The sequence below is a fragment of the Acanthochromis polyacanthus genome, chromosome 8 (assembly GCF_021347895.1).
Source record: "Acanthochromis polyacanthus isolate Apoly-LR-REF ecotype Palm Island chromosome 8, KAUST_Apoly_ChrSc, whole genome shotgun sequence".
NCBI lineage: Eukaryota > Metazoa > Chordata > Actinopteri > Pomacentridae > Acanthochromis > Acanthochromis polyacanthus.
This window is the reverse complement of record NC_067120.1, coordinates 36,891,798-36,919,543: the sequence shown is the minus strand read 5'-3', so window position 1 is coordinate 36,919,543 and position 27,746 is coordinate 36,891,798. Positions and strand designations below refer to the sequence as shown.

Genomic DNA, 27,746 nt, shown 5'->3' with positions numbered 1-27,746 from the left:
TTGAAACGTTAAAATATTAGAACCTGTAAGCAGTGTTAGCTGCTGTTGCTAGCTGGGAGAAAGTTCTCCAAACATCCTCTGAATGTTGCAGCTAAAGTCTTCGTTGACTTCTAACCTCACTGGAACATTGCTGTAAATGATGAAGAACTTTAAGACGTTCTTTGAGCATTGGATTGTAACTTTAAAATACTAGAACCTGTAAGCAGTGTTAGCTGGTGTTGCTAGCTGGTGGAACGTTCTCTGGTAAGACAGAACTCTCATACCTCTCCACGGTGAAGGCGGTGATGGAGCAGGATGACACGTTGATTCCCAGGTACTGCAGGTAGGTGATCCCCAAACATCCGGCGTGTCCGAAGTTCCAGGTTCCGGTCAGACTGTCGGAGACATTAGGCAGCCCGGCCGCCACCAGAACCGTCAGGTCGGCGATGGCCAGACTCACCAGATAGCAGTTGGTGGGCGTCCTCATGTGGCGCGTGGTCAGAACCACCAGAACCACCATGATGTTCCCCACAATGCCCACGCAGCAAACCAGCAGAACCAGGAACACCGACACCGTCTTATACTCCAGAGACTCAGAGACGCCGGCGCTCAGAGAGACGTTGGTCGGAGTATCAACTCTGGAGCTCCCGTTGTCGGCCATGTTGGCGGTTCTTAGTCAAAGGTCGCGTTCATTCGGTCAAAGACGAACGGCGAAGAGGACAACTCCCAAGTGTCGCCATGTTTTTTCTTCTTCATTTAGAACGTCGGATCACATTTAAACCCTGAACTTTGAACACTTTCAGTAGATTCGTCAGATGTTTTCTGGTCTTTGATATTCATCGACCTTTGCTGGCTTCATGAAAAAGACACCGCGTCGTATAAGTATTCTCCACAGGCCTTTGAGGAGTCACCTAGAAATAGAAAATGAGTTTAATTAATTGGACAAATGTCAAACAGACACATTCACATGTAGAACATCTCAGTGGTTCCCTCAGGTGTCCATAAATTGGTCCACAATCAGATTAAAAATGCATCTCGGAAACAAGAATCAAAAGCTGATAGGATCAGATGAAGCATGTGGAGGTTAAATGAAAGATAAAGCAACAGCAACGGCATTGTTTGGAATAAAAGTTATGTATATGAAGGGTTACAATGGTAAATAATAGTTATTTGAATGAAAAATTATATTTATTAAGATCTGAAAAATGGTTAATAATTATTTACACTATTTTTATTGCATTTAAGTCAGACAATAATTAATTCTTTTAGAGATATCTGCTGTTGTATAAAAAATATAGTTATTAAGATTTGAAACATGGTAAGTAATTGTTCCAAATATTATTTTACCGACATTTATAATTTTTGTTAAATGAATCATAAAAACAGGCCTATATTAATCTATACAATGTCCAAATGTATTTTTAAAAATGGCAATTAGTTCTTTTATAATATTTAACCATGAAATAACAGAAAATTTACTGTATTTAAATCAGCAAGAAATATTGGCATTTTACACATATTTGCAATTATTATAATAAACAAAGCATATTAAGGATTTTAAAATGGTGAAAAATAAATAAATACATAAATTCTGTGGATATTTTTCAGATTTTCTGTATTTTGTTGAATAATAAAATAGTTGTCTAGTAAATCACAGAGAAAAAATATTAATTTATATGTTAACTGTTTAAAAAAACGGGTCAAAAATGTAAATAAATTCATCAAAAATCTGCATTTTTACAGTCATTAAAATTTAAGACTATTTTTAGAAGTACAAGTAATATTGTTATTTTACTGATATTTGTTGTTATTTAAAAGAAAAAATATGTGTATTTAAGTTTGAAAAATGGCAAATCATTTTTTACACTCTTACAGATTTTCTCTACTTTGTTAAATTGCACAAAAATATAAGAAACTCACAGAAAACTGCATTAATTTACATTTTTACTGTTAAAAATGTATCACAAATCTGCTGTTTTTTTACATATAGTAACTAATAAATGACACTATATTTATCATATTTAAATCAGCAAGAAATATCATTATTTGACAGATCTGTGCCTTTTTCAAAGAAAAATTGTGCATATTAGGGATTGAAAAGTGAAAATCAGATAATATTGAGTAAAATCACAGAAAAAAAATGATTCATTTCCATGTCAACTGTTAAAACACCTATTTAAAAAATCACTTTTTTAAAGCCATTTTTAATCATTTTTAGTGTGTGTAAATTCAATATTTGTCCAGATGTTGGGCTAATGGAAGATTCAGCTGCTCTCAGGTTCGATCAATTATCTGTAATCAATGAAAGCAGCAACAAAAGCCGGCGGCATTAGAGGGTTTTAACCTCATTAGTGGAGAAAATAAAACCTCCTGGGGCTCTTACAGCTGCTGGTCTTTGTTTCTGAGCTCATGTGGGCTGATGTAAGACAGAAAACGTCCCTGAGAGCTTCACAAACTGGATGAAAACACGTCGACTGGAGACCAATAACGGTGAGTTTCCAGGCAGCTGAAGTGCTTCAGAGCAGAGTCCAAGGACAAAAACACGAGTCTGTCCTCGTGGTTTTCTGCTGCTTTTCACATGTGTGGATGAAACTCAAGTGCTTGTTTCTGACCTGATGGTGAAAGAAAAAGTACAAATTGAAATAGCAGGAGTCCTTATAAGGATTCCTGGAGCTCCTCGGACTAGAAACAGTAAATAAAACTCTCCACAAAGTGCATTTAAAATCATTTTAACATATTATTCTGGAAGCTTTGGGCTGCTGCTGCGCTCTTAATGCACTTCTGATGCCTCCTAGTGCTTCTCTGATAAAGTTACAGCCACAATCTTTCAAAAAAAAAAAACAGAGGACAGAAAGAGGAAAACTGAATCTTCAGCTTTGACTGCTCATTCACCTCAGGACAGAATGTGTTTCATTCAAACCGTTCTAAGGTTGGTTTATGAGGTTCTTTATGCAGCAGAATGATGATTAATGCAGCGCTGGGAAGCTGCTGCTGTTTATACTGGACTCCTCCCTCAGGCTTCAAAAATACACAAATTTAACACAGTAAGCCACACTAAAACACACTGAAAGATGCTAAAACACAATTTAACAAAGTAAAACACACATACAACCACAATAAAACACACACTAAACCACTACAAAACACACACTAAAACACTACAAAACACACAATAAAACACATGCTAAACCTCAATAAAACACAATTTAACAAAGTAAAACACACATAGAACCACAATAAAACACACACTAAACCACTACAAAACACACAATAAAACACACACTAAACCTCAATAAAACACAATTTAACAAGCTAAAACACACAAAAACCGCTATAAAACACATTAAACCACACAAAAACACAACACAATTTAACAAACTGAAACACACATGAAATCACTATAAAACATGCTAAAACACACACTAAACCACAATAAAACACTCTAAACCACAATACAACACAATTTAAGACTCTAAAACACACTGGACCATTATAAAACACTCTAAATCAGCGGTCTCCAACCCTTTTTGCATCACGAATTCAAGCAAGACAATTTTCTACAGACAGGTCAACGCTCACTTAAACTAGAAAAGCACTCAGAGAGCGGTACTCCACCAAAGCTGCTCAGTCTTTGTATCATTTCTGACGGATAAAATCTTTAATAAAAACTCCGTTGCGGTGAACACAGGCGTGTTTTATGCGTGTGCACGTTATGTACAGATACCGAATCACGTGACCTAAATATGTAGCGTTTGGTGGGAATTGATGGGACTCAGAAACACCCCCACAATTTAATTAATGGTTCCTTGTATCATTTCTGATGGATAAGTCCTGATAAGTCCTCAGAGGTGGATCTGTAGTAGGATCACAATCAGCTGATGTGGTGTTCGCTTGTTGTCATGGTGACAGTGACGCAATTGTGAAGCCACGACTGACTCAGCTGAGATCAACAGTCAGTGGAAAAAAATTCAGGGTTTTCAGGTTGAACTGCAGGCAGCGTTACCACGGAGAGACTGAGAGGAAAATCAAAGCTACTGGATGAATAAATAAAGTCAGCATGGCTCAGAAACAGTGAACAGAGGAGAGAGTTGATGGAGATACATTCAGCATGGAGAAACATCTTTCTACTGATGATGAGCAGAGTAGAGAGGAAAAGTCTGGAGAGGCTGGAAACATGGAAATTGAAAAATATCTGTAATATGTGGAGATAAAACCACCACAAAGAGACACAAAACCACAAAACAAGACCCCAAAAGACATAAAATAAAAACAAAATGACAAAAACAAGAGACAAAGCAACAAAAACGAGACACAAACTGAGAAAAACAAGACAGAAAACGACAAAAATTAGACAAAAGACAAAAAAGACAAGAGACTGAGGGGGAAAATCAAAGCTACTGGATCAATAAATAAAGTCAGCATGGCTCAGAAACAGTGAACAGAGGAGAGAGTTGTTGGAGAAACATCTTTCTACAGATGATAAATAGAAGCTTATCCAGGTTGTAATATAGTTAAATACCTGTATATATGAAGCCTCCGTTTCATTTCCCAGTATTTATATCACTTGGAAAAATACTGGGAGTGCTGAGTCCAATTTTTCAATTTTAGAGAAATAAATCATCAAAGAAATTCTACTTTTTTTAGTCCTTTTTTCATCATTTCTTCTTTCTCTCTCCTTCTTCGTGTTGTTCTGTTTCCACACAGACTTTATATTAGGGTGAAAAATGAACCACAGAGAGTAAAAACAGCCAGAAACTGCCTGGAGTTTGGTTCTTTTAGGTCGGAATAAACACCTTCTGACATAAAAAACATCAGTATGCATGAAATGAAACATGGACTGATGTCTGCAAATAAATCTCTGCAGCTCCTTTCTCTCTGAAGTGTTTTATTTTTCTGTTCAGACTCACTGGATTCAATCTGATTTTCATTTAAACCTTTTGGCTTCATTTGTCATTTTTTCCCCTCCGTACAGTTAAAAAAGTCAAACAGCTCAATCCTGGTTTTAATTCCTTCAGGATGCAGCAAAAAAAACATAAAATCTGATTACATCTGTTCATAAAGGCACAGAAACCTCAGACTGCAATGCAAAAAAATAATGTTTTTGGAGCAATTTACTGTTATTTTTACAGAGTTTAAAGGTTTTAATAAATTATAGATGACAAAATGTAAAATCACGAAAAAGCATTAATTCATAAAAAATAGCACAAATTAAAAAAATATTATTGTTAATTGTAAGTCTTTCTTTCACAGTGTTTGACCATAAATTTATATTTTATATTTTTTATTATATTTTATATATTTATTATATATTTAAATCTTTAAAAATATTGCTATATTACATTTTTTGCATTGTTTACTCCAAAAAAAAATACATTTTTAAAAAGGCCACATTAAATAGTTGTATTTTTTGTGGTTGTTGCAAATGGTAATTATTTAAATGAATAAAAAGAAATCAAACAATAAGTCATAAAACAATAATTGCACTTTTTTAAACTTCATATAAATCATTAAAATGTAGGATTATTTAACAGATGAGTCACAATAATTTATTGAAAGTATTAATTCTGTATTTTTTTTTACAAATTCTAATTTACAGTTTGCTTTTTACAACATTTACCATAAAGTTACACTATTTTTAATGTAGTTACATCCATAAGACAAAAGTAGCAGGTGATTAATATTACTTAAAAAACATTATGTAAATTAGGTAATGAAAAATATTAAATAATTTTTGAGATGTTTATTTATTTATTTTTACAAATATTGTTTTACATTTTGTACATCGCTGACTGTAAAAAAAAGGGGGGGGGGGAAAGCTCCCATTAAATATCTCTGTCTTTTTGTGGTTGTTGCAAAAGGTAATTCCCTTTTTTTTTTAAAAAAATCATCAAACAATAAATCCTAAAACAATAATTGCTCTTCTTTTTACTGTATAGATATCAGCAAAATGTAGGATTATTTTACAGATGGTTGACAATAATTTATAAAATGCATGAATTTTGTATTTTTTACAAATGAAAATTCACATTTGTTGTTGTTGTTTTTACAACATTTAACTATAAAAGTGACATTATTTTTTTATGTATTTATATCAGCAAAAAAACAGGATTATTTCACAGATTATTGGTATTAATTTATATACATTTATAAATATAAATAATGCAGAATATCTCCTGAAGCAGCTTTGGTCTGCAGACAACTCATGTTTGATGCTGAACACAAATTATAAAACAGAAATTAAAAAAGGGAGGGGAAAAAACAGTGATACTGAAAGATTGAGCTGTGACGTTGGTGTTGGCACCTTTTAAATCAGTGTGATGACTTTAATGTTTTAAAAAGCCACATGTTACTCCTTCTGTCTGGCTGTCTGAGGACATCAGCAGTGTTATTAAGAGCAAACACCAGACTTCTAGACGGTCTAGAGCCATCTCTAAGGACCTTGGTGTCTCTGTTTCAACAGTACCAAGAAGTTTGCTCACCATGGAACTGTCAAGAACCGGCCTGGACGTCGCGGGGAAAAAGGAAAATTGATGAGAGAAGTCTTCGAAGGTTGGCGCGAACTGTGAAAAAACATCCAAAGACCTGAAGGCTGACCCTGAGCAATCTGTTGTGATGGTGTTACCACTGCGGTTGTGTCTAGTGTTTTTGTTCTGTGTGTGTCTCCAATCTGTCAAACACTTAAATAGATGTCGATGATACGGGTCGACGTAAGACCGGACAAGACACCACAAAAGCCGGTGTTAAAGGCGTAAAGATGACGTCTTGTCTGGAGGGGTCAGAGGACCGCCATCCATCCCACCCTGCTTCCAACCAGCACACATCAGCACAACTCATTCGTTTGTTGGTCTGTCATTGAGGATGAAGTACTGGAGAAGTGAGCCATAAATTAGGATATAGAGGCAAGACTGTGTTTTTTCTTTTCCCACTTTTTGTTTCATTATTCCAGTCTTCCTAAACCCATTAATGGGATTTTGCTTGTTATTTGCGTCTACATTACTGCGGTGATATTTTAACCCTCCTGTTGTCCTCATTTACAGGCACCAAAAAAAATGTTTCCTTGTCTGAAAACAAATCAAAAAAATTCAGCAAAAAAAAAAAATTGCCAAATTTCTGAAAATTTGTAAAACCCCCAGGAAGAAAATTCCAATAATTTCTTAAAAGTTTTATTTTTTTTAAAAAATCCCCCAAATTTGGCAAGAAAATTCTTGAAAATATTTACAAATAATGATTACAAATCTTGCAAAAAAAAAAAAAATCCTAAAAATATCTAGTGATTCCATATATATCAGTAAAACTTCTAATATTTTCTTGAAGAACATTCACATAAAAATCAACCAAAATCCAGCGAAATTCGCTGGATTTTGGTTGATTTTATGTGAATGTTCTTCAAAGAAAACATTTTTAACATTTCTTTTTTTATCCACCAAAAAGTGTCCAAAGATTTCCCAAAAATGTTGAAAATGTGGACATCAGAAGTTTAATTTTTTTCCACATTTTCAAACTTTAAAACGGATCAGTTTTGAACCCCAGGACAACACCAGCGTTAATGTTTTATCTAAAGCACTTTGAATTGTCTTGGACATGAAGGGTGTGACACAAACAAACTTGCCTTGCCTATTTTGGTTTTGCTCACTCTAGATTTTAGCTACACATTGTCATTCCTTTTGTCTAAACCACATCCTCTGTTTACACCCTTACCGTACTTCTTTGAGAAAACGTGTTTTGTGGCTGCTTGGGACCAGTGGAAGGATGGCGCTTCATGTTATGTTCAGGAACCCCTAGGCACAAATGGTTTCAACACGTACCAAACGACGAACACGAAACCAGGCAGCCTCATGGCGAAGGCCAAAGAAGACCCTACTGCTGAAGAAAAGGCATAAAAAGGAACGACTGATCTTTGCCAGAGAGTACCAGGACAAACCATCAGCCCTTCTGGGAAGATGTTTTGTGAACAGACGAAACAAAAAATAGAACTTTTTGGCAATGCACACCAACGCTCTTGAGAAGACGAGCATCCTTATACCGGGCTTTGCTAAAGTTCTGTTACACGGTTTCATGATCTTTAGAGACATTTACATGTCGGAGTGAAAAATTCCATTAAATAAACTGAAAGTTCTACCTTATAGGCAGGTGTCCTTAATACAATTTTTTTCTCTGGTGAAGTTGTATCAAGATGGAAGTCAAAAGAGTTGAGATATCTGCTCTCCTTTGTGCTGCCCACAACAAGTCTGACAGAGCCAAGCAGCTGAACATCAGCCGGATGACCGTCCACAGAGTCGCGGAGAGGCTCAAGAATGGTGAAGATCTTTCAGTGATCTTTCAAGAATGGTGAAGACCTGAAAGATCTTCACCATTCTTTAGCCTCTCCGCGACTCTGTGGACGGTCATCCGGCTGATGTTCAGCACAAAGGAGAGCAGATATCTCAACTCTTTTGACTTCCATCTTGATACAACTTCACCGGAGAAAAAAATTGTATTAAGGACACCTGCCTATAAGGTAGAACTTTCAGTTTATTTAATGGAATTTTTCACTCCGACATGTAAACGTCTCTAAAGATCATGAAACCGAGTGTAACAGAACTTTAGCAAAGCCCGGTATGTTCCGCTACGGCGATGTCGTCTATAGATGTTCCCTCAACAGGCTTGATGTCCTCCATCACTCAGCCATCCATCTTACTACCGGTGCTCCTTTCTCCACCCACCATTGAGAGCTTTACAAACTGATTGGTCCTCCCTTTACACTGGCTTCTACTCATTTACAAGACCCTATCAGGTAAGACACCTAAATACCTCCAACCTCCTACATCCAGGGGTGAAAGTAAGCCGGTACGGTACCGGCAAAAGACCCGGTGGTGGTACTCTTCTCTTCCATCGGTACACCGCCCGGCTGCCTGCTATCGACCGTTCACTCAGCAGTACATGAGAGCGCATGTGTGTCTACTTTCTGTAACACAACGACTGCTATGGCCAGTAGCAGCCAAATAGAAAATAGGTGCGTTTGATTTATTACACTGGGACATTTCCCACAACTACTCAATAGACGTCAACAAGCGCCACTTGCGCCGGGACGGGGTGAGCAATAAATTACACCTGAAATTCCACACGTTCTTGTGATTGGCTGAAAAACTCCCAACAGGATTGACAACTTTATCATAGACAGATACATATTTTAAATAAAAATGGAGAGAAGCACTACAAAACAGTCAAGATTTTTTTTGTCAAAGCAATAATGCAGAGGAAAATAACCTCTTTGATTAAAGAAAAGACGGAGACACTGAAGAAGGGTTACCACAGAAAATCAGACACTAACTGCTACTACTACAACTACTTTAGGCCTCTGTGGAAAATCTTTTAGGCGATGTGTTTTGATGTTTAGTTCCATTCTGAGTGTTTGCTCGTGAAGCTTTGTATTCTGGATGTTTATCAGTGCTTCAATTAAAGCAAAAAGTTTATTAATTCCTACCTATTCCATTGGCCTACAGTAAAATATTAATATGTTTTTATTTGTTTGTGTTTTGACTTTGCTATTTTGAAATGCATGAAGTTAGAGCGAGACGAGGGTTTTCGTAACAGTACCGGCAACAATTTAAAACTACTTTCACCCCTGCCTACACCTCTCCCATAACAACGACCACCTGAGGTCTCATAACACTCTCTATCTCCAAGGTTCAAACGGTCTTTGGCCGGAATTTCTTTCTCTTTGCTGCAGCGATTGATTGGAATTCCCTCCAAAAAGATTTGTTCACAGACAGCACAAAGAAGCGCTTAAACAAGAACACCCTACCAACAGTTAAGCATGGTGGAGGATCCGTAAGGTCATGAAGCTGCTTTGCTGCATCCGGTATTGGAGGAATCATGAAATCAAAGGACTACCAAGGAATTTTAGAGCCAAATGTGCCACCCAGTGTAAGAACAGCAGGTTTGCGTTGAAGATCATTGGTTTTCCAGCAAGATAAAGACTCAAAGCACATATAGAAAACATACAGGAATGGTTGAAAAGGGAAAAATGGAGCGAGGAATGATCTGAATCCCACCAAAAATCTAAAGCAGGGCTGAAATCTGCCAAATGTCCAACAGCTTGAACAAATCATAAAGAAAAAATTGGAGAAAATAGCAGCTGAGAAGAGCAAGAAGCTTCTAGACGCTGCAGTTTTGAGTTCTTTTGTTCAGACATAAAGTGAATAGACTGATGTTGATTACCTTGACTGTCAAGGTAATCAACATCCGAACAAAAGAACTCAAAGCTACTGTATTAATAAGAAGACATTATGAACGTTTTCGAGCTGCTTCTAGATGCTACAATAAAACGTTTGGAGGAAGTCATCGCTGCCAAAGAGAGTCCAACCAAACGTTAAGGAGAGGTGCCTTTATTACTGTCCATCTCAGTTTTTCTGTTTCCTCTTGGAAATTACAGCATATAAGATGAAAAATAATATTTTTGTTACATTACTTTGGACGTCCAATTAGAATATTCCGATCATATAAATTTGGTGCATTTCCATTTATTTCTGAAGATATTATAAAAAATAAAAGGGTGCCAATAATGGTGACCAGGACTGTATTTAAAGCATTATGTGTATTTATACTTTTTTTAGAAAAAGGAAAAGAAATGTTCAAAAAGATTTTAAACCATTATGTTAAAGATCTTCATTGTTTTGTGAAATTAAGGATAAAAACTCATAAAATCACAGAAAAATATGCATTAAATTACATGTTGACTGTAAAAAAATGTACAATATTTTACATAATATCATAGAAATGTATTCTTTCACACCATTTTACTGAATTGAAATCAGATAAAATGTCATCATTCTAAAGATATTTGGTGTTATTTGCACCATTTTTGTAGTTTTTGAACATTGCGGCATATTTTTCATTATTTTTCTTAACAGGTTATTTTTTACAGTGTAGAAAATCATGTGGGTGTTTAACCTGCAGAATTAAACCGTAAAAGAGCAATAAATTACATTATTTCTTCAAAAAGCTACAGGAATTACATATGTTATTATTGTTATTTTAAGGACAAGGAGGTAATTTGCATGAAACAAAAACAGTAAAACTTAATAAACTGATCTGAATATGAGAAGAATTCATGCATTTCTTTATTTATTCCAGAGATAATTGAGAAACCTGCACCAACACTGGCTCTTTAAATTGGATTATTTTTGACTCTAGTTGTTCACAGCAAACACACCTTAATTCCACACACTTCTTGGGTGAATAAATTTGCGCATTTCTGCTCACAGTAAATATTTCTCTCACTTTTTGTGACTTAGATTTGCTACACTTGTCTTTAAAATCTTTTTTTCTCAGACTTTAATGTTAATCACCAAAATAAAGTCTAATTTCTCTTTTATTTAAACCTGTTTGGCAATAAAACATGAATAAATTAATGGATGTATGGAGAAAAGACAAACTTGTAATTCTTCCCTCTGAACTGCTGCAGAAAATAAAAGCCTTTACCTGCTCAGTCTTTGCATCTTTTCCTCCAGAACCTTCTTTAATCCTGATTCTCCCTCCTCAGAGTGAAACTGAATCATTTCCTCTGCTGAAGGAGTCGCTGGTTGCAGGTCGGCGGCTGAACGAGCTTTGACTGAGTCTCCTACAGACCTCTGAGCTGCAGCTTCGTCATTTATCTCTGAGCAGCAGGGAGAGCCGAGCGCTGGCCTTCAAAATAAAAGCACAGTTTACTTACCAGAATTCAGGGATTCAATCAGAGAAACTAAATTCCACACGGACTAAAATGTTCCTGCTTAATTCATTAATTAATTAAATACAGCAGCTTAAAATGACCAACTACAGTTACTAAAGTACAGCTTTGAGTTAATTTACTCGAGTATTTTCTGCTACTTTATATTTTAATTCCACTACGGGTATTTGATAAATTTGTGAATTTAGTTTAAAAAACAAACTATGAAGCATAATCAGTGAAAACATTCTGATGAAATTGTGTAGATTAAAATTATTTTGCTCTGAAGGAAAATTCACAAACTACACTATAAAAAGAAATAAAATAATTAATAAATAAAAATCCATGAAAACTAAACAAAAAATCTGAAAAAACATTTGCAAAAGCGTGGAATACTTTAATATTAAAAAACAGCAAAAATCATGGAAATAATAATAATAACAGGAAATATGTGTAGAATAATTATATTTTTAAGCTGATTTAAATGCAGTTATTCACTGCAATTTTATAGTCAAACTCTGTAAAAGTGCAAATATTTTTGTAAAAATAACCTGTATGATGTGGCTGTTATCTCCAGTTTAAAAAACAAACAAACAAACAAAGATGTATATTTACTTATTTAAGTTTGCATTTATATGCATGATTTATCAGCCACTACCTGTGGTTTGACAAAACAGGGAAAATCTGTAAAGTAAAATAAAATAAAATAAAACAAAATAAAATAAAATAAATGCATTCCTTTGAAAATCATTTTTCAATATGTAATATACATATTTTTTCATATAAAAATAATGATAAATATCTGTAAAATAAATATATTTTTAGCTGATTTAAATACAGTTGATTAAAAATCTAACTCCGGCTTTCATTTACAGACTTCTGTTTGAGGAACAAGATGCTTTACAGAAAAGGATAAGTATTGAACACCAAGAAAGAAATATCAGAAAAGCCAACAAAGCATTTTAAAAGACAAAATAAACATCAGAAAAGACATAAAATACGTAAAAGATAAAAACATTAACAAATGTATTAGAGACAGTACGTCATTAAAAGACTAACAAAATAAAATGACAAAAACGCATATTTAACAAAGGCAATAAAACATCAGAAAATACTGTTCAACTTTTTAAAAATAAATTAAGAATATTATGCAGTTGACACACAACTTTTCAATTTTATCATAATATCACTATTAATTTTACTAAAACAATGACTTATAATTAGCAGCAGCACTGAAAAAAATGTAAAATTACTTTTACAGTAAAATAATATTTTTAAAAAAACTATTTGCAGCTACAGGTTTTCTCTGAATTGCTAACTTAAAGCTATAATTAGCAAAATCACATTTTAAACTTTTTTGTACAGATTTTCTCTGTTTGGTTTCATTACAGAAAATATCGAGTAAAATAGTTCCTATAGAATAATGTTTTTAATCAGTATTCCACAGTGTAAAAAAAAAACTTTTTGGAAAAAAATCTGTGAAAAACAAGCATAAAAAATCAATTTTTTCACAGTTTGTAAACTATATTTTTTCAAAAACTATTCACAGATTTTAAACAGTATTCTGCCATTTAAAAATAGAAACAACAAAACATTTTATTTCTTTTTGGCAAATTTTTTTGATTTTTAATTTTAAATGGGGAAATGTATTGTATTCATTTATTTTTGGTTGTAATTGAGCACATTTATTTAAATTTGCCTGCTTCTTGTACTGCCAACAGTAACAAGATAAAAACCTAACTCCAGTTTTCATTTACAGGCTCCTGTCTGATTTTTGCTGCTGTTTTTGTTGCAACAAGTGACTGAAAAAGAGCCACAAATGTCAGAAAAATTAAAGAGGGCATTTTATTTTGAAACTGTAACAGGAAGCTATGTATCCTCTGATGTCCAGCTTGAAGTTCATCTTATTCGAGGCTTTCTGTTCCTCCTGATGCTTTCAGTCTTCATTTGTTCAAAGCATCAAACACATGATTCATGTAAACTAACAGCTGATATCTGCAGACATCAAGAGGAAACAAACATTTATTTCATCTTTAAATACCAGAAAATGTCTTGTTTTTTAAATATCATAGCGTCTCCAAATAATGTTTTTACTGATTTAAAGAACATGCAAATTATTACTTTCAGTAGTTATTATCTGTAATTGAACAAAATAAAAAAAAATCTGTAGCAATAAAAGGAAATTGTTGAGAAAATCACAGTTAAAATCAGTTACGGTTCAGTTAAAGTGCTGTAAATTTGATTGTGTCAGTAAGTTTTTGTTAGATAAAACCACATATCTCTTCTCTGAGTGATTTATCATCCTCAGCCTGGCTTCATAATCAATAACCAATCAATAGTCAAGCCTGTGAAGTCAAAATATAATGTCCGTCCATACTGAATTCTAAGAAAGCTCTGAATGCTAAAAGAGAAATAGAAATGGTATTTAACTTTCACATCGTAAATAAAGTACAATAAAAACTGGAGCCAATCAATAAAATCAGCATTTACACACGCCAATCAATAAAATCAGCATTTACACACACACACACACACATACACACACACACACACACACACACACACACACACACACACACACACACACACACACACACACTTGTTTGTTTTGATCAGGCCATTAAAAAGATTTCAATACTATTTAAAGATTAGCCAAGTCACTATGATACAAGCAAAGACCTGAAATGAAACTTTTATTTTGAATATAACATATATTATATAACATATATATATATAAACATATATTATATTATATTATATTATATTATATTATATGCTTTGTCCTTATTTAAATCACTGGTGTTACAAAATAAAAACTAAATATTTTTGAAGAATTATTTAAATACATGCATATGTGTTTTTTATGTATAATACAGAAAAAAGCATTAAACAATCGACATAAAATAAAAATGGCAAACAAATACAATTACATGCGTTTTTTAATTATATTTTTTGTAGGTTATTCTGTCACTATAATGCAAGAAATGACCTGAAATAAAATTTTTACTCTGAATAAAAAAAACATATATTTATTTTTAATATAATGCATTATATTATATTATATTATATTATATTATATTATATTATATTATATTATATTATATTATATTATATTATATTATATTATATTTTAATAAACCGCTGTTCTCAGATCAGATTTGTGTCTCTGTCAGTACAGACTCTCGACTCCTCACTGGTCCCAGATCTGTACTGGCTCTACGTCACCCTCTGCGCGGCTTTTTCCTCTACAGATGGTCGCATGTTGATGACGTGTCTGGTAATGGCCGCTCTCGCTGTGCGGTGCGGGCTGTTGAATTTTCTCTGAATTAATTCTGTCTAAAACTCACTGCAGACCGTCCAGACCGACACCAGCGGGGAGAGGGCGGGTGTTCACGCAGCAGCGCCGTCTGTAAAGAGCTCCGGGTCGGCAAGGTGAATGGAAATGTGTGCCTGTTAGCGGCTAGCGGAGAGTGGCTGCTAGCGCCGTTAGCTTAGCTTCAGGCGAGGCTACATTGTTGATTGAAAGACGGAGAGTCGTGTCGGTGCTAAAGCGAGCGGTGTCCGGTTAATTCCGCCGTTCGGCTCACCGGTCGATACGTTAGTGCTTGGTAAAGAAGATCGGCGGCTCGGTGAGGACCGGTCGCTTGGTGGTTAGCCGGCTCTCTGCGCGCTGTGCCCAGTTATGGGCCTGGTTGGCAGCTAGCGACCTGCTATTGTAAGTTACAGCCGCAACACGCTGCAGGTGAACTTCTACATATTCTCTAATAACAAACACATAAGCTGCTGTATGTGAAAACCATGGGGATATGTTTTAGATTTACGACTTGTTTCCAAGCTAGGCTAGCTAGCTGCCAGCTAGCCTGCTAAAGCTAAGGGCTTCCTCTGCTGGTTAATTAACAGCGTATTGTGTCAAAAAGTGTCAAAAACCGCTTTTTACAGCTGGATCACGCAGGATTTATGTGTCTACCGCTGAATTCATGTGCCCCAGGCAGCCATAAGCCGCAGATACACAGACCTTAATGTCTGTGGTGTTACATCAAGTATGTCTTTGTCCAAATAATTGTGATTTTAACATTTTTTTTTTGCAGGTTTTAGCGCAATCAGGTAGGACTTTAATCGATTATAGCTAATACTATAGTGTAGTTTATGATGTCAAAGCTGTGCGTGTTTGGTATGTCTACTATCCTGGTTTATTTTTGGAAACTAGACTTCTAATAATATGATTTATGAATACATTTTCTATACAAAATAAGAAAGCTAATTCCTTTGCAATTAACTTATGGACTAAAATCTTTCAAATGTAATATTACTGAATGAAATCAAGTCAATTTGGTGCATTTAAAACATTTCTGTCACTCTGTACGGGCTGCAGTCACTTTTTGGCAAGTGGAGAACTGCATCATGTGAGATGATTTACATTTTAGAAGTTATTTCAACAGATAAAGTTGACTTATTTGGTTGTAGTCTGAGCAGGTAAAACAGTGCAGAGACAAAGATGATTGCAAAAAAGGATTTCTTAATTTTCAATATGCAAAACATCCACAAATCATGCTAGGTACAGTGTAGTTTGTAAATATAAACAAGGATATGAGATATACCAAACATTGCAGTACATGTAAATTGTTAATATCTCTTCAGCCACAATTTGAAAATTAAGAGAAACGTTAAAGCATCGCAAAAAACTCCTTTCAGCTATCACTAGAGATGTATAAATGTGTGTATTTGCACATTACGACTGTTTGACCCGGATAAAACAATCTGTTCAGTGATGCAGCTTCAGCAATCAGCTTCTTGGCAGACGATCACTTTTTGGCGCAACACCAGAAGCTATCTTTCAAGAAAGAAATCCTGTAGTCGTTTTAGTGTTTTTGTAAACAACAAAGTGGGTTTGCAGAGTTAAAAAAGCCACTTAGTGAGGATTCTAGTGAGTGTTCTTTGCCCAGACAAATCAGCCAAAAACAAACATTTAGTTTCAGAGTTTGCATCACGCATTATATGATTTAGGTCAATATGTACTGTTCTTTATTGTCTGTCAGTGTAACGTTTCTTGGTTACGATATATTTATTATTAGATTGAGTGTGTCTGCCTGTCAGATGCATTTACTAAACAGTAGTAGAACCTGACTACCATTTGTTTTTTTAGGAAATTAAATTCTGATTAATATCTTCCAATAATTGCCATCTGTAATTGAACAATCTGTAAAATAAACATAAATTGTTGAAAAAAACTTGCAGTTAAAAACAGTTACAGTTCAGTTAAAGTGCCGTAAATTAGATTAAATCGGGTGTTTTGTGGTATTTTCACTCTCAGAAGGTATATGAACTGTTTTTATTAGCTCAACCCACGTATCTCCTCTTTGAGTGATTTTATCCTGCTGTGTAATCATCTGCAGCCGGGCTTCCAAATCAATAATCGATCAATAATCAAGCCTGTAGAGTCGCTATGTCATGTCTGTCCTCAGTGGATCCTGTTAAAGCTTCACCAGACGTGTTTTGCACTTTACTTGACATTTGAAAGAGAAATAGAAGTAATATTTAACACTAACATCGTATATAAAGTACAGTAAAGCTGGACTCAATCAGTTAAATAGGTGTTTACTTATCTACCAGTGTTGGTACTGCAAAAACAAGCGTCACAAACATTTAGTTTCAGAGTTTGCTATCACACATGATGTGATTTAGGTCAAAATGTACTGTTCTTATTGTCTGTTAGTGTAATCTTTGTTTATTTTGGTTAAGATGGTTTAGTGCTAGGCTGAGTATGTCTGAGTAGAACCTGACTGATTATTTTTGGGCAGAAGCCAGTACTATTTATTACCATTTGTATCTGCCACTCTCTTTAAATATTCGTGGATATTTACAGGTTTAGATTGAATATGTTGGTTATCTCAAAATGTAAACATGATGGGGTTATTGTTTAATTTTCAAGAAGTTCACCAACTAGTTAGCAGCTCACTGAAGACACCGCTTGACTCCGCACCACCTCCTGCTCTGCTACATGTGCTGCCAACAGTGCAGAGTATCACAGACTGTGTAGGCGTTAATCTCGACAAATTATATGAATATAACATATCACTTCTTTGAGCCGTTACTAACGTTTATTTCAGTCTTTTCCAGCAGTTTTTGAGTAATTTTGAACAGTTTACATGTATTTTTGAACTTTTTTGAGTCATTTTGGACAAATATTGAGAAATGTGGACACATTTTTGTAATCTTGAACAACTTTCATGTAATTTTGAACAATTCTTTGAGTTATTCTGAACGTTGTTTGAGTCATTTTCGACCGTTTTTGAGGAATTCTGGACAATTTTTGTGTCTTTTTGAACAATTTGTGTAATTTTTTGACCTCTTTTGTTATTTGAACAGTTTTGAGACATCGTTGACAAATATTGAGAAATTTGGGATCATTTTTGTGAAAATTTAGACAACTTTCATGTAATTTGACCAATTTTTTTTAAATAAACACATCTGAGTTCTATTAAAAACTCCAACTGGATGGATTTTAGGAATCAATATGGGACAATAAAGCACTTTTATTGCTGGTTAGCTACTGTGTTAAGGTGTTATGGTATTCAATGAGAGTGTTGATTATTTTTTAGAAAATCTAACATTAGCAGAAGTTTAAAGCTTTGTAAAACAGTCTTATTTTGAAAGTCTGACTCTAAGTTTTCAAATATTACAGAAAAGGTGTTGCGACTTTTTATTGTCCCATGTTAACGATTCTTAAATGTTTACGTGTGTATATTCTTATAAAAACCTGCACAGGTTTGTTTTATTCTGTCAGAATATTACAACATCCAAACATAAAGTCCTTCCTTTTGATTTCCTCAGACCAGTAAGATAATTTAAATACTATTTAAAATTGGGAAGGCCACTTCTATCCAAGAAAAGGCCAAAAATGAAGATTATAAATTTCCTTTTGTGCCCTTTATGTAACGTTAAATTGACAGATTTTTGAGTGGAGTTTGGCCTGATGTGCTTTTTATGACCTAGAAAACACAAATTTTCCATCCGGGCTCAGTTGGTGTGTTATTCGCTGACTTTATCTTACATTTTTTTTTCTTTTTCCAACAGAATATTCTGTAATGGATACTCCTGAGAGCCCTACCCAGTCCCCTCAGTCCCCTGAGGAGGAGGAGAAGGGTCTTTCTGACAGCGAGCTGCTGGAGTCTCCTGACGAAGAGGAGGACAGGATCATCTCAGACAGCGAGCTGCTTCGCGAGGAGGAAAATGGAGGCCTGGACGAGGAGGAGGAGGAGGCGGTGGATGGACAGGAAAGAGGCTCAGAGCTGGAGGAAGAGGACGAGGTGGTTCCTGACTTTGTGTCCGACCCCGAGGATGAGGAGGCTGTAGGAGAACCAGGAGGGATGAGACAGGAGGACGAGACCATCGTTCTCATGGAGGGGGACGAAGACGGTCCACAGGGAGACGAAGAGGAGGAGAAGGAGGAAGAGGATCGAGTCATTGACACCCCACAGTCTCCAGACTCAGAGCCAGATCAGGGGAAGAGTTTTCTGGCCGAGGAGGACGGAGAAGACCGGGAGGAAGGGTACTGCAGGAAGCAGGAGGCAGCCGAGGTGGACGAGGAAGAGGAGGAGGAAGACAAGAGCAAAGAGGAAGAGGAGGACGAGAGGAGGAGGTCCGAGGAGAGGAGGAGAGCCGTGGCGGCGAGGGAGATGAAGGACGACTCGGCTTCGGTTTCTCGTGAGCTCGACGAGCACGAGCTGGACTACGACGAGGAGGTACCGGAGGAGCCCAGCATCCCGGCACACGAGGAGGAGGAGGACGAGGAAGAGCCGAAGGCGGAGGATGAAGAGGAGGAGAGTGAGAACAAGATCAACAACAACAACAAGAAGAAGGAGAAGAAACCGATCCTCCCTCCGTCTCCAAAAGATGGCGAGTCGAGGAGGACAGACGACTCCAGAGGACCTGAGAGGATCCGCAGAGACTCGTTCAGAGACAAGAAGAAGGAGGAAGACGACGGGGAGATCGATGAAGGGGAAATCGATGTAAGTGATCAGACTTTGATTTGTTCGTTGGTTGGCTGCATGTTGCCAGCAGGTGGCGCTAGTGCTGTGAGTTTATTTAACCACATAGATGTGATCAAGGCAGGACTCTGATCAAACATGTAAAGTTTGAGGCAGATCGGAGCACGTTCAGGGTGATTAGACAGCACTTCCTGTTTCATGGTTGCCATGGCAATGCCCTTTGAGGCCACATGGAGTTACCCCCTTAGTTCAGGTTCCACATTCACCCCAATTTGATCTCAAGTAACTGGTAAAATCACAGCATAATACCTTAAAAATAACAACTCCAAAAACAAAGCGAGACACAAAATGGCAAAAGCAAGAAACAAAATGACAAAAAAGAGACAAATGACACAAAACAAAAAAGGGACGAAATATTGGACAGAAAAGTTACAAAACGACATAAAACAAAACAAAAAATGGATAAAATATTAGACAGAAAAGTTACAAAAAATGAGACAAACGATATGAGCGAGACAAAAAAGACAAAACGACAAGAACAAGACAAAACATTCGAGAAATGAGACACAAAATGGCAAACCATCTATTTTTTTTTAACTTTTTGATCAAAACATTGTCATGGTCTAGAAATTGTATTGAATTTGTAGTTTTACAGATTTACAATCTGCAGTTACTGTCTTCTCTGTAATTTTTTTTTTAATGAGTCGGACCGGATTGACACTCTGTAGGGCCGGTTTTGGCTCTCCGGCCACATGTTTGACACCCCTGATCTCGGAGGAATTCACTCTTGAAAATGACAAAAGCAAAATGGCAGACCTTCTGTTGGGTTTAGGGTAGAGGTCCACGAGGCTTTTCAGTTCAGCCTGACATGTTAAATGTGCAAATGTCATAACTGTGGGTCAAATGTGGTTCAGGGGCTGGATTTTCATAATATAGCAGGGGGCGCTATTTAGCCATTTTGACACACGTGCAATTCCTATAAAATATAAAAAAGTTGTCCCTTCTGGTGCATGTGTACTATTTCAAGGTTAACATGTCTCGTAAATCCAGGAGTTTGGAGGCGGTTCTTTAGCCTGCAGTCCCTTTAATTGTGTTTTTATTCCTCTCATAAATACATTTTGTAAAACAGCAGCTGTTGAATATAGAGACTGCAGATATTGTGAGGATCAGGCTCAATGTGTAAATAGTAGAAACAGCTTTGTTGCTCTAGTACAGGTGACTTTGACCCGTCACCTCATCATGATTTACTGAACTTTAATTCTAAATACCTCCTTTTCATCACCAAAGACCAGTTTAGTCAACATTAAGGTGGCAGCTAGTCACTTTCTCAGCTCCTTTGAATTTCCATCAGAGTTAATCTTGGCTGAGTTTCCTGGACTGGTGTCTGTACTTGGAATCTTTTTCAGGGAAAAACACTGAATTTATGATTTGGTTTTTAACCCTCTGAGCTCTAAGCGGCGGTTTCTAGTCGTATTTTGCTCTTGTCACATTTTTAATCGCTGTGGGTTCATTTTTCACAGAACAACCACGGGTCTACAGTGCAGTATGTCACCTTTAGAATGGCAAAGATCCTTAAAAGTAGAGTTTCCTCAAAGATTTATGTGACCGAAAACTTTAAAAACCTGGAATCTTCATATACTCAGTTATTCCACAGGTGATACTAATGCTGCAAAAAGGAATTGTGACTGTACGTACCAGATATTTAACTACTTATATTTGCAATTTCTTAACATACTTCAACTCCAAGCTTTTTTGTTTTGCTCCAGTCACATTTTTACTCACTGCTATTCATTTTTCATTACAATTTACAGTCCTGAACCTCTGTGGAAACAAAATGAATGAAGAAGTGCATGACAAAATTTTAATGCAGTAAATGATAATAGTAAACATGTTGACAAACACATGAGACAAGCCAGACAAAAAACAAGACAAAATATTACAAAAACGAGACACAAAACAGCAAAAGTGCAAAAAAAAAATGAGACAAATGCCAAAAGTTATCCATTCTCTATCCACCACTTTATCCTCACTAGGGTCATGGGGGGTGCTGAAGCCTATCCCAGCTGACTCAGGTGAAGGCAGGGGACACCCTGGACAGGTCACCAGTCTGTCACAGGGTGCCAAAAGTCAGACAAAACAATAACAAAAACGTGACCCAAAATGGAAAAAGCGACAACAAAAGGACAAAAATGAGACCCAGAATGGCAAAAACGAGACAAATGCCACAAAAGAAAACACAAAAAGAAGAGACAAAAAATTTGAAAAGTTACAAAGCGACCAAGACATGAAGATTGAGCTTTTTTGGAAATGTCTGGACAAAACCAGCTGTTTACTTCAGTGAGACCTCCACACGGTGACCTGTCGTTGTTCTGCCTCTAGGGGGCGTCACAAGCTCAGAAAGTGTAAATCTCATAGCTTACTAGAGGTGAGCGTCTGGAAATGTGGTGTGATTTGGTCCTAATCTCATACTACAGGAGGGGATTTTGTGTTTTAGACGTTAATAAATGCTGCTAGCGGCTTTAATCTCACCCCTGTAAAGCTGTAAGCTTAATTTTTGACAGCTCAGTCATCATTCTTTTCTACTGTTTCACCAGTTTGTCCTGCAAATACAGTAAATATGTTCAAATCCTGCACCAGAATATCAGCTTTACAACGTGAAATACCAATATGGCTGCATGCATAAGCCTGATTTTTCTCAGTTAGTGGGTAGTTTGCAGTAAATTACTCAGATTTGTGATGATTTCTTTTGCGATTGTGTGTTCAGGACGATGACCTGGAGGAAGGAGAGGTCAAAGATCCCTCGGACAGAAAGATCCGACCTCGTCCAATCTGCAGGTTCTTCATCAAAGGTAGGAGCTGACGGCGGATTTGAGCTTTTTATCGTTGCGTGTTGGCATTTGTATGTAAGCCAGTACACACGGTGCGTTATTGGCAAAAACTCTTCAAATCATAATAAGACTTATTTCTGCTCCACCGTCTCTGACTTTCATGAGCTTTTCAATGCATTAAATCTGGATATTTATAAAGATATCTGTGCATTTTCATCTTCATATATCAAACACTTTTTAAGAGAAGCTGTTCTTAACATTGCCCAGTTCTTCAACCCATTTTTTGCACGTTGAAGCCGTTCATCTCGGGAACTGTTAAAGATCAAAACCTGAAATTTTCTCTGTTGTTTCTCATCTTGGCACTGATTCAGAATCTATAATATTGGCTAAATAGATCAAATGATTGCGGTTGAGTTGAATTATGACTAAAATAATTGAAGGCGGCTGTGGAAAGTCCCGTCTTTGAGCTCATTTACAAAGAAATTGGTAAAGCAGAAGTCAACTAGTGATATTTTCTGAATCATAAGTAGCTGAATGTCACAATAATACAAAATATATTCTATGAAATGCTTTATAATGTGAAATATTTGGTCACAGAAATGAAAACATTTTTACTGAACATTCACAGCTTGTTGAGCGGGTTGTACCACAAAAACAAAAGTTATGGTGGATAGAATAACCCACGGAGAACACAGCTTCACAACAGATGTATAAATACTCCAGGTACCATTTTGGATTTACGTAGTTTATGATAAAATAAAAAACTAGAAAAGCAGCCAGAGAGCGCAGCAGTCTGTGAAGGCCGCTCAGTTGTATCATTTCCGACGGCTGATATCTTTAACCCCTTAATGAATCTGTGATTTTTCTGACGTTTTTTAGCCAATTTTGGAAGGATGATGATGATGGCCTTATTTCTAATAGTAAAGATAATAAGCGTTGATTTGTGTTCATTTTTATGAAATATAAAACACAAAAGGTGCTGTTGGGTTTGACTCAACACTATAAATGTTTAATGACTGTCATTTTATCTCCTATTAAACCTGCAGTTCCGTTCTGTCGTCACTTTAAGAGCTCGTAAAGAATGCTGCTGTTTGCTTCAACTTTTATTTTCAGTTCATCTACAGCAGAGGAAGCTCTTCAGCCTGATATGTGCTTTTTTTTAACTCTTATCTTGGGACAGGAAAAACTAGAGACTAAAACTGAAGCGGTTTGAGTGGATAATCTGGATACAGAACTGACTTTTAATGTCTGTTTTTGTCCGTTTGTTATGATTGAACACAACATTTATAATATCTCCATAGCGGTTTGGTTGATATCATGTCAGGAAGCAGTCATGTAAAGATCTTGATTTATAGTGTTTGCTGTTTTTTGAAACCTGTTACATTGATTCCACTCTCTGAAAATCAGTTATGAATGAGTGATGGCAAATTTGTGCGGATGAAATGTCTTTTTGAAGCACATATGTGCAGTTTTTTTTAATAAATCTGTACAAGGTCATGTCTTCTAGGGTGATTCGTTTCACTATTGATTCATCTGCTGATTGTTTTCTAGATGAAATGATTTGATTTTTTGTTCTATAAAAGGTTATAAATGGTTCCCAAAGCACGAGATGCCCAAAGACATTCAGTTTGCTGTCAATGCGACGGAAAGAAACCCGAAAATATTCACATTTAAGAAGCTGTAGTCACAGAATTCAGACGTTTTCTCTTTAAAAATTTAATAAAATTGATTATCAGAATAGTTGGCAGTTAATTTAATTGCCGCTAATCGATCGCTGCATTTCTAATGTGTTTTTTTGTAAGAAAACGTAAATTTTATCTCACTATTTTAAACGCTGTACATAGCAAACAGCAACCTCTGTGAGCATAATCCAGTGTGTAAATAGGTGGTAAATGAAAACATCTCGACATCATTTTAGTGTTTTAGTCCACGTCCGCTGCCTGTAACTGATTTTAAATCTTACTTTTACACTTTGTCTCCTCCAGGAAACTGCACTTGGGGTATGAACTGTCGGTTCATCCACCCTGGAGTCAACGACAAAGGAAACTACTCCCTCATCAGTAAACCAGACCTCTTCTCGCCCAACGGAGCCCCTCCAGGAGGACCTCACCCTCTAATACCCAACAACCCCTGGGTAAAACGCCTCCACAGTACTCTGTGTTTCTGTAGGACTTGTAGGAACGCTGTTATTTTTATTTACTCGTGATCATCTGATAAGATTTATGAGGGTAGATGTGGTTTATTGGTAATCGAGAAATACAGATAACCGATGTCTGGAACCATTAAAAGTTACTTATTACCAGCAGGGAATCTGTCATTATTATTTATGCATATATACATTAAATATTATGTATCTACAGCATGTTGTAGTAGGGAACCTGTCATTTATAGCAGGGCGGCGGCTGCTACGATGCTCTGCTTTCGCTGTGAGAATCAAAGTTAATCTCTGTTTCTGTTCTATCGCTTCTATTGTCCACTGAGGTTCGTGTCTTTAAAAACATCATTGTCATTATTGTTTTCATGTCACTGTTTCTCAGTAATCTGTGGCTGCCTCCTGCCTTAGCTGCTAGCTGTTAGCATAGCCGTTAGCCTCTGTGATTTGTGGAGATGTTTGCGCTTCTTGTTCAGTTCTGTCGGTCAGAACAAACTGGTTGATCATCACGGACAATATTTTTGTTGTTGGGATTTCTGGTATGAGTATTTTTATTGCCTCTCTTTCTTCTGAGGCTGCAAAAACTGAATCAGAAACGCAAGCAGAGTGCTAAGACCACAGAGTGACTGCAGAGAGAAAGAGTCGGCTGAATCAAAGCCAAATCAGCGCATATTTTTATTTTTGCTTCGTAAAAATGGCCGATATCGATGTCAGTAATGGCCTGGGTTCATAATCAAATCCATAATTTTTGCAGCAGTAGTTCCCTGCAGCATCACAGTGCTTCAACATCTCTCTATGAGCAGATATTGCTGCTACTACTATTATTACTACTACTCCTTCTCCTAGTACTAGTACTGTTACCAATAAGATAGTTTGTCTGTGTTTCAGGCTGCTCCTCCTGTGGAGGAGCTTCCTCCACCTCCTCCTCCAGTGGAGCCTCCTGTGGAGAGCGCCTGGGAACGAGGTCTGCGACACGCCAAAGAGGTAAACACTTGCACAGCAAAGTGGAAATAAAACTGTGCTAAATGGAATGTATATATGTATGTCCTGCTGTCAGGAGAATCTAAACCAACAAACCCGTTTGCTTAGAAACAGAAGAGCCGGCAAACCACTGGATAGTTATACCACCAACAATGAAATAAAACAGAACAAAATAATTTGACTGTAGAACAAACAGAAAAGCAAAAAAAAAATCTACATAAAATACAAACAGCAAATAATAAACTCATGAGGAATCCAAGGAATTCTTGGATTTGTTTGTTTTTTTTTTTAGCATATTTTTAGTGTACATAGTTCTCAAAACCAATATCTATTACGTTATGTTCTGTTATATTATCTAAAATTATTTTATATTATACTATGTCCTGGTTTAAATCACTGATCTTGTTATAAAATAAATCGTATTTAATGAACAGTAAGGTTACGATGGTGCAAGAAAAGACCAGAAATAAGAATATTATATTATATAGATCTGATTTGTTTGTCCTGTTAACCCACACTGTAACCAACTTATCGCTCACCACCAACAATAAAATAAAGCAGAATAAAGATTTTTTTTTCAACATAATTTCCAGTAAACAGTTCAAAAGGCACAAAACAATCTGCAAAACATATACACAGCAAGAAAAAAGCAAAAGTTGCTCATAGGACAACCAGTGAATTCTTACATTTGTCAGATTTTTCTTGTATATTTCGAAGAGTCGTAGCTTTACTTCAAAATTAGTCACTTCGATCTGCGTACTTATTAAAGCTGCAGGGTCTTAATGTGTAATTAGTTAGATTAAGCTCTGTTAATTAGAGACATAGTTAAGAATGTAGCTGCAGCAGTGTTTTAAAGGATTTATTTTTCGTAGATGCTGAAGAAGGCCACCATCCGTAAAGAGCAGGAGCCGGACTTCGAGGAGAAGCGATTCAACGTTACGATCGGCGAAGATGAGAGGGAGTTCGACAAAGAGAACGATTTCTTCAGAGAACGCAGCTATCGCATCATCAGAGAGTATGAGCTGCTCACACCAACTACACTCACGACACTTACTAATAACTTTGTAGTTCAAATAATACTTCAAAAGCAAGAGTTTACAAAGTTCTCTGATAAACAATGCAAAGACGGATTAGCCAGACTTCACAAAAGAGTGGTTCTCAGCACTAGCTTGTAGCAAAACTTAGCTTCTGTGGAATATTACGCTAATTAAAACGAACAATTAATAATTAGAGACCGACTGTGCATAGGGCCCTACTGTATTTTTTGCTCAAAAGAATTGCATTTTTGAGGCCCAAACATGTTCAGAAACTCATGAAAATTTGCCCACACATCAGAACTGGTGAAAAACTTTGATAGTTTATGGGAAAAAAATGGCTCCATAGCGCCCCCTGCCATCATTACTATGGACAGGATGTTTCACTTACATCTATCAAATGTGATAGGCCGATGCAGTACGTCAAGGTGACTAAAAAAAGTCCATGGAGGCGATACCCTCAACCCAACTGGAAGTCCAACATTTTATTTTAACTGTGAGATTTTTTTTTTGTCATTTTTGCTCATTTGCAGTGGTTAAATCCTCATAGGGGTAACTCCAAGAGATCTTAAATTTGGCCTGTATACACAACAGGTTTTAGTAAAGAAAACTTATCAAAATCTTCCAGAAAAGTCAAAGAGCGTAGCCATGGCAACCCCCTGAGCTTTGATGCTTCACCATAAAACAGGAAGTGCTGTGTAAATCCCCTGAACTGCTGTAATCTGCCTAAAACTTTTCATGATTGATTAGAGTCATGCGCTGATCACATCCATATGGTAATATTCATTCATAGTCATAGCACAAAGGAAAGGACATGTTGTACACTTTGATGTTCTATTATTAGCCCGTTGACCATATTAACCTCAAATAAGGTGACACAAGCCTTAAGATGTTGGTGATGATTCATGGACAACATGGTGACTCATCATCATGTCTGCGGCCATGACAACTGAAGTGTTTATATCTCAACTGCACATGATCCAAATTTCACTTGCTGGACAAGAGTCTGGGTCTGAAGACATGCACACTCAAAAAGTGAATCATAGTCAGAGCGCCACCTTTTGGTAACAGGAAGTTGTAGGCACTATAGTTGTA

General features: G+C 36.3%; 2 protein-coding genes across 3 annotated transcripts in view; one reads left to right on the top strand and one right to left on the bottom strand.

Annotated features, from left to right (window-relative positions):
* trhr2 (thyrotropin releasing hormone receptor 2) overlaps positions 1-11,590 on the bottom strand; it is a 41,959-nt gene extending 30,369 nt beyond the window's left edge. The window contains exons 1-2 of the mRNA XM_022209521.2: positions 11,443-11,590; positions 264-890 (exon numbers count right to left, since the gene is read on the bottom strand). Coding sequence (XP_022065213.1) covers positions 264-640 — 377 coding nt within the window. The 5' untranslated portion in view covers positions 641-890; positions 11,443-11,590. The remainder of the gene's footprint in view (positions 1-263; positions 891-11,442) is intronic.
* A 3,334-nt stretch (positions 11,591-14,924) lies between these two features.
* The window catches only part of zc3h18 (zinc finger CCCH-type containing 18), a 61,727-nt gene continuing 48,905 nt past the window's right edge, over positions 14,925-27,746 (top strand). For both annotated transcript variants that reach the window (XM_051952594.1, XM_022209513.2), the window contains exons 1-6: positions 14,925-15,100; positions 18,743-19,677; positions 22,421-22,505; positions 24,470-24,618; positions 25,525-25,620; positions 26,490-26,632. In XM_051952594.1, coding sequence (XP_051808554.1) covers positions 18,754-19,677; positions 22,421-22,505; positions 24,470-24,618; positions 25,525-25,620; positions 26,490-26,632 — 1,397 coding nt within the window. In that variant the 5' untranslated portion in view covers positions 14,925-15,100; positions 18,743-18,753. The remainder of the gene's footprint in view (positions 15,101-18,742; positions 19,678-22,420; positions 22,506-24,469; positions 24,619-25,524; positions 25,621-26,489; positions 26,633-27,746) is intronic.